This window comes from Drosophila obscura, unplaced genomic scaffold (genome assembly GCF_018151105.1).
Source record: "Drosophila obscura isolate BZ-5 IFL unplaced genomic scaffold, ASM1815110v1 contig_75, whole genome shotgun sequence".
In the NCBI taxonomy this organism is placed as follows: Eukaryota; Metazoa; Arthropoda; class Insecta; order Diptera; family Drosophilidae; genus Drosophila; species Drosophila obscura.
In genome coordinates this window covers 425,922-441,593 of record NW_024542867.1, presented here as the reverse complement: position 1 = coordinate 441,593, position 15,672 = coordinate 425,922, and the positions used below count along the sequence as shown (strand labels likewise).

General features: G+C 45.3%; 1 protein-coding gene across 1 annotated transcript; it reads right to left on the bottom strand.

The window, feature by feature from the left end:
• Positions 1-320: 320 nt before the first annotated feature.
• LOC111075660 lies at positions 321-3,242 on the bottom strand. The gene is made up of 4 exons (XM_041595759.1): positions 2,659-3,242; positions 2,042-2,540; positions 811-1,877; positions 321-335 (listed from the first exon to the last, which is right to left on the bottom strand). Exons 1-4 carry the CDS (start codon positions 3,142-3,144, stop codon positions 321-323), a joined length of 2,067 nt encoding a protein of 688 aa, XP_041451693.1. The 5' UTR covers positions 3,145-3,242.
• Between the last annotated feature and the right edge of the window lie 12,430 nt (positions 3,243-15,672).

Genomic DNA, 15,672 nt, shown 5'->3' with positions numbered 1-15,672 from the left:
CATTCCGCGATCTGGCGCTGGCATTCCTAACCTAACTAACAAACTGCCGAACATGAGGTAACACATATCTTCGATCAAGAGCAAAGTCTGGTTATGGATCTCCTCATTCACCTAAGGATCGTATTTTTTTGAGCTGACTCGAATTCGATATAAAATATCTTCTGACATGTTATCTTTGTATTTGTTCCACAGGTCACGTGGGTTCGATGGGAAGCATGTTGAAATGATGATAGCAAATAATGTGCGAATCTGACTTGGAGATGCAGAAATAATTGCTTCAGCGATTGTCGTGTCCCAATGAGTATCGTTTTCAAGCAAATTTAGCTCTTGACATGCTGCACGAAAAGTGGGGCACACAATACCATTAACAGTTCGTAGTGATTCAAATGATGTTGGCCCTCGAACATGTACCAGCAACAACCGCAAATAGAAACATTCATCATTCTTCGGATGAACTGTGTAAATACGACCAAGAGCATCTGTAGAACGCATATCTGGATGACCAGGAACTGCATCGCCTTGCTTCCGACGTTGAAATTTCTTCGATGTAGCGTTCCAAGTGTAATAACGTGGCATTTCTGAGTAAAGCAAAGTTCGAGCGAACGGATCGCTTTGACAAATCGCAATGAAACTGGTCAGTGTTGTAGCTGGAGGTGTTTCGGCACGTTGAGCAGCATTCGACGCTGTGAAATATACTCTCTGACCGTTCTCTAGATGCGCCCCCAAATGTAAAACAGTGGGATGACGTTCGTGAATAGGGAATGAAAATATACGCCAAATTGCTTCATTGCAGTTCACATATCTACCAACTTGATAGCGCGTGATTTCATCGTTGGTATTGGACGTTTGGATACCAAAAACCGCCATGTCGCTCCCTTTCGTGACATATTTGCAAATGTATTTAATTGACTTGACCGAATTGCAATACTCAACATTACAATGTGCTTTGAATGTTTTGGAAAGAAGTGGCGAATATGGAACAATCCAACTGTTGTCAACTACGAAATCGTTTCCTTTCACTTTAGTTTTGATAGTTCTACCATTATCATCGGGTGATCGACGCCGATACAATGGATAACCATCGTTGCCTGTAATGGTCTCTGCCGTCAATTTTCGTGGATACCGTTTGGAACACTTGCCGTCGACCATGCACGGTGATTGTCGGTTGATAGTGCCACACGGTCCATGAATCATATTCGTGACTACAACATCATGTAAGTCTGGATCGGTTTCAGGAGCAGGAATCTCCGCACATATGATGTCATCTATTTGATCTGGCCGAATTCTTTCGACTAACCAAATCAGAATGTGAGCATGCGGTAGGCCTCGTTTTTGCCATTCGATTGAATACATCCAGCATCGAGTATTCCCAAAGACGTGTTGCTTAACAATGTAATTCATTAGTGACCGAATTTTTTGCCTGAAAACACGTGCGGTGATGTCGTGTCGATCACTTGATGTTTGTCCGGGAAGCAGCAATTGAATAATTTCTATCCATTTCGGATTACATGTAAATGTAATGAATAGATCTGGCCGACCATAATGACGAACATATGTCATTGCATCTTGCGCATATTCATGCAAATGACGCGGGCTACCTATGTATGTCGCCGGTAAAATAGTCAACCGACCAACATTTTCTGAATCTCCTTCTGTGCTAATTGCATCGCGTAAATGGATATACTCTTCCGAACGCAATTTAGCTTGATTCAACCGAATGAAAGTCAGGCGCTCCGTTTCGATTTTAACGTACATGTCAACGCAATATTGTTGAAACAGTGGACGAAATCGCAACAAATAATTGTCAGAATTTTCACGAATCATCAAACGATATGCGTAATAATTCATCGAACTAACCTTCTTGGTAGTTTCCTCACCTGAAACAAATGCAGTAAAAATTGTATTTTAGAACCCGTAATAGGTTAACGACTCTTACAGCTACTCTCTACTAAATTAGAAATTACAACTTTTTTTGAGTACTAAAAGCAAACAGAATAAAATGTATATCAAGTTAAAATGAAAACAACAATATTGATCTTACCATTCAATGGATTAATCATTTTGATATTAAAGTGATATCCATCGTCTCCTTGCCAAGACATCAGCGGGTATTGTAACGCGTCATATGAACGGTGTGTTTCATATATTCTTTGTAGTTGCCCAGTATTGCGTCGTGTAAGTACAATATCACGTGTTTCCAAGTTTTCACCAACAATCAGGATTGCCACTTCATCGATTGTTGGAGCATTAAATGTGCGTTCATGTGTTCCAGCTGGTCTTTTATCTGCTCTGATCACAACTTTATAGTCATCACTTGGCATGCGCTCTAAAGCAGTCTTGAACAGTCTGACCAATGCATGATGTTCATGAAGCATTTGCTGCAGATCTTGGAGAATTGCTCTTTTCGTAGCTGTGTTGATCCCTTGACGCCGGTCAAGTTGTTCTTCCATATTGCCCATGAAGTATATTTGCAAGAATTTATGCTGTGCATCTTCTATAGGTTGCAATAATCCAATGCGATAGCAAATCTGGCCTTGAATCTGTAAAGTGAAATAATAACATGCCATTTTTATTTCAGAGACAAATACAGAAATCTAACAAACTACATTCCAGATTTTTTTTACAATGATAGAAAATAAAGTTTTTAACGTAAATTACCTTAAATGTCGGATTATATCCGTGTTCTTCGATAATTTCGGCCCCAAATGAAGTCATTTGGAAACAGACATTGTATTTTTGAGTGTTCGCTAGAAAATGTCGTGATTCTAAGGTTTCGCCATAAAGCAGGGAGCGCAATGGCTCTGGTGGCGGGACCAATAATGGCAATTTCACTTTACCACTATGGCAGCACAAACCAGGCGTTTCACCAGCAAACTTCAATGCTCCACAATGCTGGCAAACAACGTCCATTGGACCAATGCAAACTAAACGATGCAAGCTGTAGTCGATGGTGCAATCATACAGAAACGCTGCTCGATTCAAATCAATACTTGAACCATTTCTTCTTGCACTGCGAAGATTGTTCCTCTGTTCATCTGTACGATAAGCTCGACGATTTCTCCTTTCTAACCTAGCCGTTTCAATGGCTGCCTCTCTTTGCTCTTGTCTTTGAGAAGCACGAATTAAGGCCCTTCTTTGCTCCATACTAACACGTCGCTGTTCTCGTGCAATTTCTCGTTCTCCATCATATAATTGACTCACGATATTCCGTTGCCTAATTGCATTACGGCTTCGCTGGGAAAGATTAGACCTTCTAGGACGCGGCATTGTTATTAAAATGTGCACTCGCATAAAACCACCAAACTGATTTTTTATTCCCTAAATTCCGTTCCTTTCCGATGATTTTATGTAGAATACTGTAGAATAAATCTTAGGTATTATTTTCGGGAATTTGACTATTTGACAGGATTGGACAGCAAATGTTTGACATGGAGAAAGAAAATCAATGAAAACTCGATATTTGTAATAAAAAAATCAAAATCTATTGAAGTGCATCTATTCATTGCGCATATCGAGTTTTTAAGATGTATTCTGCTATGGTAAAATAATTTGGAAATAAGGTCAGACTTTTTCCTATATCAATATCAATAATGTTATATGTTAAATACTTAGACAAGAACTTCTTCTTAATTTCACCACGTACTATTACGGTGCTAAATCTGTTAAGTGGTGATAGTATTTCACATAAACTTAAATACGATATTCCACCATCTGACCAGTCCAATCCATTTATGGACTGACGGTGCATGTTCTGCTGTTTAATCATTTCATGATCCAATTCATTTAGATGATATGGTGGTTTGAAATGAAAGAAGTTTGGCGTTACTGTTCCGGTTTCCATAAACGCCAGTTCTTTAATAAAAAGTTGTTTATTATTCCCAAAGAGATATTGAAAATCAACTATCACGCTTGAATTCCTGTTGATCGAGTTCATGTCGGCTTAAGATTTTGTAAGAAACTGAATGAGTCAGTGATATCTAACCCCTTTATATACAGCCCAATTCAGCAAGAGTTCTTAGTTTAAAAAAATCATTCAACCCTAATGGACACGCTGCAATCAAAAAGAATTAGGTCTACCAGAAAGAAGCAAGACCACGAAGTCATTTTCGGGCTCGAATATTATGTAGTACATAATTTAAAACTAAAATGCGGGTTTTCAACTACAAGAAAATTCACACCAATGATCTGGATGCAACAAAGCAAAAACAATTTCATTGGACTAGACAAAGATGAATGGATGCAGTTGATTACGTACAAGGAGTATATTCAATTAAAACTTGATCAGTATGATTTCTTGATGCCTGATACAATTATAGATCATCCCCTATTGACCACTATTAAATGTAATTTTAGATTCAGAAAATCCGATAAGCAGTATGTTTTTATAATAAATCAGTTTGGAAATAAGATTGAAGTTGATAGCGAGTCCTGGAGATCATTTTTAAGATTAGGTATATTTTTTACAACATTTTTATGTTGGAATACGATACTTAAACAACAAATTACATTCCTGTACTATAATAATATTATTCCTAAATGCGCTGCTTTACAAAAATTTGATATTCAACTCTCTGACTTAGACGGTACTTATGATAAAAATGTTCAAATAGATTTAACGCGTTTATGCTTTGAAATTTAAAAAAAAATGTATATTCAAATAAAACGTGATGTTCTTGAGTATAATCAATCACTTTGGAATACGCAATCATCCAGAAACAATAATAAAAAATAAAAATAAAAATGAGTAAGCAACAAGTTGTGAATGAAATACATAAGCCTGCCAGAAAAAACTTTATCCGACGTAAATTCGTTCAGATTGGCATTAATGATACTTGGCAAATCGACTTAGTTTAAATGATACCCTATTGTAAGGAAAATAAAGGATTTAGATATTTGCTAACTGTGATTGATACATTCTCAAAGTATGCATATGCAGTTCCCGTTAAGTAGAAAACAGCATTAGATGTGCTATCAGCAATGACGAAAATATTAAAACTATCTAACCATAAACCTAAAAATATTCAATCTGATCAAGGAAAGGAGTTTTTAATGCTTCCTTCACGGAGCTTATGAAAACAAATAACATAAACCATTACCATACATATACACACCTAAAAGCATCTATTTGTGAACGTTTTAATAGAACATTAAAAAATCGTATGTGGAAAATGTTTAGTATGCATGGAAATCATACCTGGATTCATAACTTGAACGATCTAGTAAATGATTACAATAATTCATATCATCGAACCATAAAAATGAAGCCTGCAGATGTCAACAAGCAAAATGAGGAGTTTATATTGAAAACAGCTTATAATATTTGTAAGGTTTTCCCTAAACACAAGTTTTCCATTGGTGATCCTATTAGAATAAGTAAATATAAAGGTATTTTTACAAAGGGATATGAACCGAACTGGACAACCGAGGTTTTTAAAATTTCAAAACTAAAGTCTACCAGTCCAGCAACATATGAACTGGAAGACTATATGGGGGAAATGATTAAAGGATCATTTTATGAACAAGAACTTCAGAAATTGAAAGATGAAAATGCTTTCTTAGTGGAAAAAATAATCCGACGAAAGAAGGATCATTTTTTTTGTTAAATGGTTAGGGTTTGATGAAACACACAATTCCTGGATAGATAAAAAAAGTATATTAAAATAATTAAACAGAAAGAAAAATTGTTTTTTTTTCACGTTTTATTTTTTTATAACATTCAAAATAGTTTAAATTGCATAATAACTATAAATATTTTTTATTTAAATTTTTTTATACTATATGCGCATTATTACTAGGATCTATAATATTTACAATTTCAAAGTGATTATGTGCTGACGTTGAAATATTATCGGGTAATATAAATCTTTTGTCATCCTTATAATTTAGACTTATCTTATTTACAATTTCAGTATAAATTTTATGACCTCTACTTCTGATTACTCGCTGCTGTCCATAATATGTTTTTTTATGTTTAATGCATTCAATATACTGAGCATGCGATAATCGTTTAACTACCGACTTTTTTACTCCTTTAATCTTTTTAACGTTATGGTCAGTGCTATTATCTTTGGCAACTAAATAAGAGTATGCTTTCGCTTTTAACCCTGCAAATGAGGTCATTATACGACCCGCATTTTTGTCTTTCATTAACCCTAGTTCTTTGTTATTGGCCCGATTTATCCCGAAAATGTTTGACTCTTGGTAATTTGAGGTATCAAAGCGACTAGGATTGTCTTTAATTAACCCATAAAAATCTTCTTTTGATGATATAATAAATGAATCTGTATCCATGTAGAGTATTTTTGATGATGGGCATTTTAGAGAATGAAAATTATAGAAATAGTCATACATTAACCATTTTGAAAGTTCTAGTACACAAACTCCAATGTATATGGGCTTATCATATAAAATTCTTGATTTAGTAGACTCAATGGCAGCTAAATTTTTACCAAAGATGTCAACACTGTGAAAATTATGCGTTGCTATGCGTTGTCTAAACCCTGCGGAATTTTGTCTTGAATTATAATGTTTAATTAATGCGACCTCACATCGCTTTTCTACATTCTCCATCGTTTTACCGTAGACAGCATTAACCATTAATTTATAAAAGTTTATCTCAAACTCATTCTTAGCTACTTTTCTATGGAATGTATTTAGATCAATATAGGGTTTAAGCCAACAGGATTGCTTAAAAGATAATACTCGCGATATTTTTTCTAAAATCATCCCTTGTTCTATGCATAACTGCAACTGTTTCAAATGTATTATATAATTCTTTTTATCAGATAAATCCGCTATCAATTTTGATTGTTTTCCGCCTGGAGGAATCTTATTTTCGGGGCAGAATGGTAAACTATTATGTTTATTGTGTATAGAATCAGGATATTTCAGATCTACTTCTAAGATGTATCCTACATCCCCGCAAGCAGATATACTTATAGCGTTGAAAGATTGAATTTCATCGTTACTTAGAAATTTGAAATTGGAATATGGTAGTGGCTGGCTCATTGCCCAACCATATAAATTGTTGGCATCAATGTACGCTAGATAGTTTATAGGATCATTAGCTCTGAACCTTTCATTTAAATATTTATTATTTGCCGTAGCTATCCGTTGAGTGCATTGAGTTAACCCTCCGCGTACTGAAGTTTTCAAAAAGTTATATATATCAGGATCACTAACTAGCTCCAATTCTATCTTTGTATATTTGAGCATTGCATCCCATGAAACAGAAGGAGCAGTAACATAATTTATTGGGTCTAACTTATATATTCGTGAGCAAATACTCCTAAAGTTTTCAAACACATCAGCAAGAATTAAAACATCGCTTTCCAAGTATAATTTCAAATAATCTCGAATACTGCTGCAATTAAATGTTCTCCAAACCTTCTGAGCAAAGTTATAGTCTTCTAAACTACACTCCTCATCACTCAGTGAGTTGAAAAAAAATTCTCTCGAAGGTAGTTGGGGATCGTCAAATTTGTTTGTAAGGAAGCGATCTAGGCCGGGGTACAACTCTCAGTCACGCCAGGGTCGAAATTACAGAAATATTTATAATTTGCCGGGACTCCGAGTCTTAAACCACCAACGGGGCGGAGAGTGGGTCTCGTGGCGGGGAATCGTGCAATTGTTCCCAGGGGGCACCTGGGCAGTCGCCGGGCGGCACCTCTGGGAAGCTACCGGGCGGGAAATTGGGAAAATCATTCCCAGAAGGCACCTGGGCAGTCGCCGGGCGGCACCTCTGGGAAGCTACGGGCGGGAATCAGGAACATTATTCCCAGAAGGCACCTGGGCAGTCGCCGGGCGGCCCCTCTGGGAAACTACGGGCGGGCTACGGGAAACATTATTCCTGAGAGGACACCTGGGCAGTCGCCGGGCGGCACCCTCTGGGAAACTACGAACGGGAAATAGGGAACATTATTCCTAGAGGACACCTGGGCAGTCGCCGGGCGGCACCTCTGGGAAGCTACGGGCGGGAAATCGGGAAAATTATTCCCAGAAGGCACCTGGGCAGTCGCCGGGCGGCACCTCTGGGAAACTACGAACGGGAAAGAGGGAACATTATTCCTAGAGGGCACCTGGGCAGTCGCCGGGCGGCCCCTCTGGGAAACTACGAGCGGGAAATGTGGAGGAACCATCTGTTGCGCGTATTCCCTGCTTGTTCAACAGAAATCCCACAAAAGAAGTCAAGACGGCGATTTTGACGTTTGCTTTGCTGGCCTTTTCCTGGCTCGTGGACCCTGCCTACCGCACCGCTCAGCTGCCCGCCTACTCACGACGGTGAGACTCGCTTACCCTCAATCCTTGCGTTCGAGTTCTTCCTTGTTGTGTCCCCGGGCGGGAGATCGTCGTCCTCTCCTCTGGCCGATGCACGCGTGGAGCCGTGCGTGTCGCCGTTTGCCTTCCGTGCGCGCCGTTTTTTCCTTGCGCTAACTTTTCGCGCACGTCTGCCCTGTTTTGCACTCTAACACCGACTCCCCCACGATCTCTTACGCTCGCCATCTCGAACCTCGTTGCCGGTCTCTCGACTTCGTTTTCCTCTTCGCTATACGCCCACGCTCTCTCTCTCTCTGTGGGCTCGTCGCTGATATTTGTTGCGGCCGCCGTTGTTCTCACGCTCTCTTGTCGTTTTACGTTGGTATTGGTGGCCGAGCTTTGGTTTCGTCTGCTTCGTTCGGGCTCTCTCTCTCTCTGTGGGCTCGTTGCTGATATTCGTTGCGGCTGCTGTTTTCTCGCGCTCTCTTGTCGGTTTCACGTTGGTATGGGTGGCCGAGCTTTGGTTTTCGTCTGCTTCGTTCGGGCTCTCTCTCTCTCTCTGTGGGCTCGTTGCTGATATTCGTTGCGGCTGCTGTTTTCTCGCGCTCTCTTGTCGGTTCCACGTTGGTATGGGTGGCTGAGTTTTGCCCTCTCTGCTGTTGGAGCTTTTGGTTCGCGGCTTGGCTTACCTCGGTTGTGGGAGCTTTCCGTTGATGACGCGTTTTAGAGATGCCGTCCGATCACGGTTCCCCCTCCTTTCCTGAAATCACGAGAATGCAGGTGCTTATGGGCCCTTAGGGTCGTATAATTAAATTTAAATTGCGGAGTCCCTCCTGGGGTGTCTCCTTGTAGGAACAGAATGTTGTCCCTCCAGTGGGAATGGCAAGAAAGTAAGTCCGTCTGTGGTTCCCTTCATGGGAGAAAATTGTGATGGAGCCGTTTGCTCCTTCCTACACGCCCTCCTGACTTCGGGGGGTCCGAAGAGTTACCGTGACTGCTCGGCTTCGCGTGATTTTAATGCGAAAGCATCGTCCATCATGTATTTCCAACCGCCTTACCCCTGGTCGGGCCATTTCTTGGCGGAGGTAGACCGTGATGTTGCTTATCAGGTCGATGGGCAGCTGACGGTCAGGCCAGTCCTGCGAAATGGATTCCGCCGTTGACCAATGGCCGCGTCGGCCAATGGTAATAGCTTGTAGCCCATTCGGGGGGTTTGTTCCGGGTAGTTCCTCTCGATCTGTCCGTCATGGGCTGGTGCAATGCTGGTGTCTTGATGTGCTCTCGGCGTTGTCCTGGTAGAGCAGCTGGGTTTTCCGTCGTCGGGGCGTGAATGGGTTGTCCTGGTCGAGTGGCTGGATCTTTCGTCGTCGGGGCTTGATGGTATGATTCCTGGGGCGTTGCTGCAGAGTCTGTTATGGTTGAGGCTGGTATGCGTTGTCCGGGTAGGGTCACTTTGCGTTGCCTTCAGTGTAGGTCGACTGGCCCTGGTAGTATCCAGCGGTGTCGCAGCCTCCTTCACTGAAGTTTCGGGGTTCCTGGCGTTGTCTAAGTTGGACTGGCGAGGGCATGAACTGGCCCTGGGGGTATCCAGCGGTGTCGCAGTTGCCTTCGCCGTAGTCCCGTTGCTTTTGTGTGCGTCCGGCGTTGAGTCGTCGGCAGACGGACTGGCCCTGGGTGCATCCAGCGGTGTCGCAGTCGTCTCCGTCGAGGTCCCATTGCTGTCGTTGGTGTCTGGCGTTGAGTTGTAGAAAGAAAGACTGGCCCTGGGTGTATCCAGCGGTGTCGCAGTCGTCTCCGTCGAGGTTCCATTGCTGTCGTTGGTGTGATCGTGTCCTGATGTCATGATGGCCGTGCTTCGGGGTCTGGCTTGTTCGTGGTTCCAATTCGTTGTTCCGTGGGCGGCGTTGGGTCTAGCTGGGTCCAATCGTGTCGTAAGTGTTGTCGTAGTGGTTGCCGTTGGGTCGGTTCGGTAGTCGTTATCCGGGTATTTGCGTGGGGAAGGGTCTTCACGGAAGGTCACTGTGCGAGGCGTCGTCAGCATGAACGGGCTGATTTCCCGGGTCAGCTGCAGGTACGCTCGTCCGCATTGAATTATGGCTTTGATGCCGCATAGGAAGTCAAGTCCAAGGATGACATCGTCGACCACCATAGGTAGCACTAACAATGTTACCTGCGTTTCTTGTTGGTCTAGTCTTACCTGGACTGTTACTGCTTGGGTCACCTCCTTCATAGTCCCGTCTGCCAGGCGGACCCGCGTCCTTACGTTCCGTAATTTTCTTTCCGTGCTCAGCATCGGCACTGTTCGCTGGCTGATGAATGAGCGAGTCGCCCCTGTGTCGAGGGTCGCTGACAATGGTATCCCAGCCATGGTTACCCGTGCGGCGATCCTACCCCCCTCCAAGCTTAGCGGGTGCGTTACTCCTGGGGTTCCTGGATGGGTGTCTCCGTTCGGGTGCTGACCGGACGGAGACTCAGTCCGTTTCCCGACCCAGATTGGCGGCAGCAGTCGATTGTCCGGATACTGCGGCGGCCGCACTCCCAGCAAAACAAGACTCGTCGGTTCCTGCAGGCGCTGCTGAAATGGCCTTCCTCTCCACAGTTCCGGCAGGCTCGGCGTACGTCCACCAGCTTGTCTCCATCTTGGGTGGTCACGCGGTTGGCTGTCTCAGCTTTTCGGGCGGGTCCTATTTCGTCTGAAGAGGTGCGCTTCGGGGCCGGGGATCCGTGTCCCTGGTGGTTGCTAGCCGATTGGGTTTGTTTGCGGTCCCGCGTCGTCTCATATGCCACTATCAACTGCGAGAGCTCCTCCAGGGTCTCGAACTCGTGTCTCCGGGTGAAGAGTTGATATTCGGGGTTAAGGTTTTCGTATATCCTGTCCAGCTCCCTGTCCAGAGTATATTGGGCTCGTTGCATCATGAGTCGAAGGTCGATCATGTAATCCTGGAATGTCTCATTGGGTCTTTGGTACCTGCTTCGGATCGTATCTTCTAGTCGCTGAAAATACCTAGGGGGCAAAAAGAAATCGAGAAACTCCTTTCGGAATTCGTTCCAGGGTTTTCCTTGCACAACCAAGGTTCTAAACCATCCTTCCGCCTTGTGGGTTAGCAATCCGGAGATGGCTCGAGGCAGCTGTTCCGGGCTCCCTCCATACGATTCCACGCGTTCCTCTAGCCGTTCAATGAAGGCTAATGCGTCCGAATGTCCGTCGAATTTCAGTCCCCAGCTGCGCAATTTGTCGGCCAACATGACGTAGGAGATTTCTTCCCTTCCGGGTCGCGAATCTCGGAATCCTTGGGCCGAGTGCTGCTCGTAGTTGTCGGCCCTGGGTCGTCGTTCGGCCGTGGCTTCTGGGTGGTTCGAATCCTTCGGTCCGGGTCCTCGGGTTACTTTGGGCAACTCTGGGATGAGTATTTGTAAGGGCTGTTGCAGATGGGCTCCCTCCTTCTCTTCTCGGCCGCTTGGTCCGGGTGACGAGGTAGGAGTCCTCTGAGTCCTTGGACTGGATGCACTGTTGTATCTGGTTCCTAACTCCTCTATCCGCTGTTTGACCGTCGCCGAGTGTTCACCGCGCGAGATAAAAGTCGAGATCCGACTACGTAACTCCTCTACGGTGCCGTTTTCTACGAGGCCCAGATCGATGGCAATGGCCTGCAGCTCGTCCTTTCGCCGATACGAAACCCACTGTACACCCATAGGATGGCGAGGGGATTATCACTTGGGGAAAACTGGGTCACTACCCTGGACACGAAGGGCACTACGGATTAGTGCGTGGTTGCGACAGATAGGCAGGAATTTCAGTTGGATTCACGATCCTCAGCTCGTTTGGTTATTCCGGTTGGTCGTTGATCCCTGGGGTCGGTGCTGCTGGGTATCCTGGTCGTTGGTCCTTGCGATCGTTGATCCTTGGGGTCGGTGCTGCTGGTTATCCTGGTCGTTGGTCCTTGCGATCGTTGATCCTTGGGGTCGGTGCTGCTGGTTATCCTGGTCGTTGGTCCTTGCGATCGTTGATCCTTGGGGTCGGTGCTGCTGGTTATCCTGGTCATTAGTCCTTCCGATCGTTGATCCTTGGGGTCGGTGCTGCTGGTTATCCTGGTCGTTGGTCCTTGCGATCGTTGATCCTTGGGGTCGGTGCTGCTGGTTATCCTGGTCGTTGGTCCTTGCGATCGTTGATCCTTGGGGTCGGTGCTGCTGGTTATCCTGGTCGTTGGTCCTTAGTCGTTGGCGTGGTGTCTGCGTGTTCACTGTCCCGGTTTTTAACCTGAATGCCTACTGTCTTGGTTCGGAGCTGAGTGCATACTCTCTTGGTTCGGAGCTGAGTGCATTCTGTCTTGGTTCGGAGCTGAGTGCATACTGTCTTGGTTCGGAGCTGAGTGCATACTGTCCTCCTTCTGGCTCGGGGTCGGAAATTTATAGTCCCAGCGTCTGATGCCGCTCCTGCCGGCTGCGTCTCTGCTACGGCCTGCGTCTCTGCTGCTACTGCCTCTCTTCTGATCGCTGCTTCCCTGCTGCGTCTCTGCTGCTGCTGACGGCATCTCTGCTGCTGCTGCGTCTCGGCTGCTGCTGATTCCCTGCTGCGTCTCTGCTGCTGCCGGCTGTGTCTCTGCTGCTGCCGACGGCGTCTCTGCTGCTGCCGGCGTCGTCTCTGCTGCTGCTGACGGCGTCTCTGCTGCTGCTGACGGCGTCTCTGCTGCTGCTGACGGCGTCTCTGCTGCTGCTTTTTATTGCTAGGGAGGTTAGGGAAGCCAGCCTCGGCTGTACGTGAAAATTGGGCGACTTTGCGTGCGGTTTGCAAAATCAATTCACCGTTACTCCTACTGCTGCTGACCGACCACGACTATGCGCGGGTGGGTACAGTCCCGCCGCACGCTGCTGCGTTATGCTTTTGGTCTCCCTAACAATGCTGCATGCCTGCATGTTATTTCTTTTCTTTTCTATCACTGCCACGTGGGCCACTGGGAAGATTTTGGGTCAATCCTGGCCGTAAACTATGTTTTCGCACTTCTTCTCCCCATGATTTTCACTAAACGCCCCCCCGGGCCTATATCGGAATCTCGGAGTCCCTGCTCGGGCGCCATCTGTAAGGAAGCGATCTAGGCCGGGGTACAACTTCTCAGTCACGCCAGGGTCGAAATTACAGAAATATTTATAATTTGCCGGGACTCCGAGTCTTAAACCACCAACGGGGCGGAGAGTGGGTCTCGTGGCGGGGAATCGTGCAATTGTTCCCAGGGGGCACCTGGGCAGTCGCCGGGCGGCACCTCTGGGAAGCTACGGGCGGGAAATCGGGAAAATCATTCCCAGAAGGCACCTGGGCAGTCGCCGGGCGGCACCTCTGGGAAGCTACGGGCGGGAATCAGGAACATTATTCCCAGAAGGCACCTGGGCAGTCGCCGGGCGGCCCTTCTGGGAAACTACGGGCGGACTACGGGGAACTTTATTCCCAGAGGACACCTGGGCAGTCGCCGGGCGGCACCTCTGGGAAGCTACGGGCGGGAAATCGGGAAAATTATTCCCAGAAGGCACCTGGGCAGTCGCCGGGCGGCACCTCTGGGAAACTACGAACGGGAAAGAGGGAACATTATTCCTAGAGGGCACCTGGGCAGTCGCCGGGCGGCCCCTCTGGGAAACTACGAGCGGGAAATGTGGAGGAACCATCTGTTGCGCGTATTCCCTGCTTGCTCAACAGAAATCCCACAAAAGAAGTCAAGACGGCGATTTTGACGTTTGATTAATTATTTATTCCTGGCCTTTTCCTGGCTCGTGGACCCTGCCTACCGCACCGCTCAGCTGCCCGCCTACTCACGACGGTGAGACTCGCTTACCCTCAATCCTTGCGTTCGAGTTCTTCCTTGTTGTGTCCCCGGGCGGGAGATCGTCGTCCTCTCCTCTGGCCGATGCACGCGTGGAGCCGTGCGTGTCGCCGTTTGCCTTCCGTGCGCGCCGTTTTTTCCTTGCGCTAACTTTTCGCGCACGTCTAACCTGTTTTGCACTCTAACACCGACTCCCCCACGATCTCTTACGCTCGCCATCTCGAACCTCGTTGCCGGTCTCTCGACTTCGTTTTCCTCTTCGCTATACGCCCACGCTCTCTATCTCTCTGTGGGCTCGTCGCTGATATTTGTTGCGGCCGCCGTTGTTCTCACGCTCTCTTGTCGTTTTACGTTGGTATTGGTGGCCGAGCTTTGGTTTCGTCTGCTTCGTTCGGGCTCTCTCTCTCTCTGTGGGCTCGTTGCTGATATTCGGTGCGGCTGCTGTTTTCTCGCGCTCTCTTGTCGGTTTCACGTTGGTATGGGTGGCCGAGCTTTGGTTTTCGTCTGCTTCGTTCGGGCTCTTTCCTCTCTCTGTGGGCTCGTTGCTGATATTCGTTGCGGCTGCTGTTTTCTCGCGCTCTCTTGTCGGTTCCACGTTGGTATGGGTGGCTGAGCTTTGCCCTCTCTGCTGTTGGAGCTTTTGGTTCGCGGCTTGGCTTACCTCGGTTGTGGGAGCTTTCCGTTGATGACGCGTTTTAGAGATACCGTCCGATCACGGTTCCCCTCCTTTCCTGAAATCACGAGAATGCAGGTGCTTATGGGCCCTTAGGGTCGTATAATTAAATTTAAATTGCGGAGTCCCTCCTGGGGTGTCTCCTTGTAGGAACAGAATGTTGTCCCTCCAGTGGGAATGGCAAGAAAGTAAGTCCGTCTGTGGTTCCCTTCATGGGAGAAAATTGTGATGGAGCCGTTTGATCCTTCACATGTTAAAGCTATCTAAATATTCGTATGGAAATACTCCTTTTCGTCTTAACATATCAAATTTTTCCCCTTGATACTTGCTTTTTAAAATTTTAAAATTTGATTGATCCATATAACTAGCAAGTTTTTCTAAGCTCGAATTTAAAAATCTATTTGAATATATATATCTTATTTTATAATGCTGATGATTTGAAAAATCAATCTCAACAATTTGAGTTAGCGCAATGTATAACTCTTTGTTACACGGTATGGGTTTAAGTTCATCTTTTATTGATTTTACAAATAAATGAATATCATAACGAGACAACTTATGAAAGACTACCGGAAAAAAAGGATCGCTTAGTTTAAATGTTTGCTTACAAACCTTATGAATAGGACCTACATATTGGCCTGTGAATTGGTTAAAAAATTTCTCCCGGTCGTCAGTCGAAATGGGCTCTTCACAGGCATAGCACTCTCCATGTTCCTGATAGTCCTCATCCCCAATGTTGAACTCGTAGATTGGTTTTTTAGCGCATTTCCAGTACTTCTCATAAAGTCCCATGGTTTTCGATCGAAGCACTTGGCAAAATTTATCGATACAATCTTGTCCTGAAATAGCGTAAATCTTAATGTTTTCACAGTTTTACTACCTTTAGATTGTGATAATATTTACCTTCATATGTCCACATATCATTTAAATGAT

Coding starts and splice junctions, on each gene's coding strand:
- LOC111075660 (XM_041595759.1), bottom strand. CDS start 3,144: ATGGAGCAAAGAAGGGCCTTAATTCGTGCTTCTCAAAGACAAGAGCAA. Junction 2,541..2,658: donor GATATAATCCGACATTTAAG/GTAATTTACGTT, acceptor TTCACTTTACAG/ATTCAAGGCCAGATTTGCTA. Junction 1,878..2,041: donor AATGATTAATCCATTGAATG/GTAAGATCAATA, acceptor CATTTGTTTCAG/GTGAGGAAACTACCAAGAAG.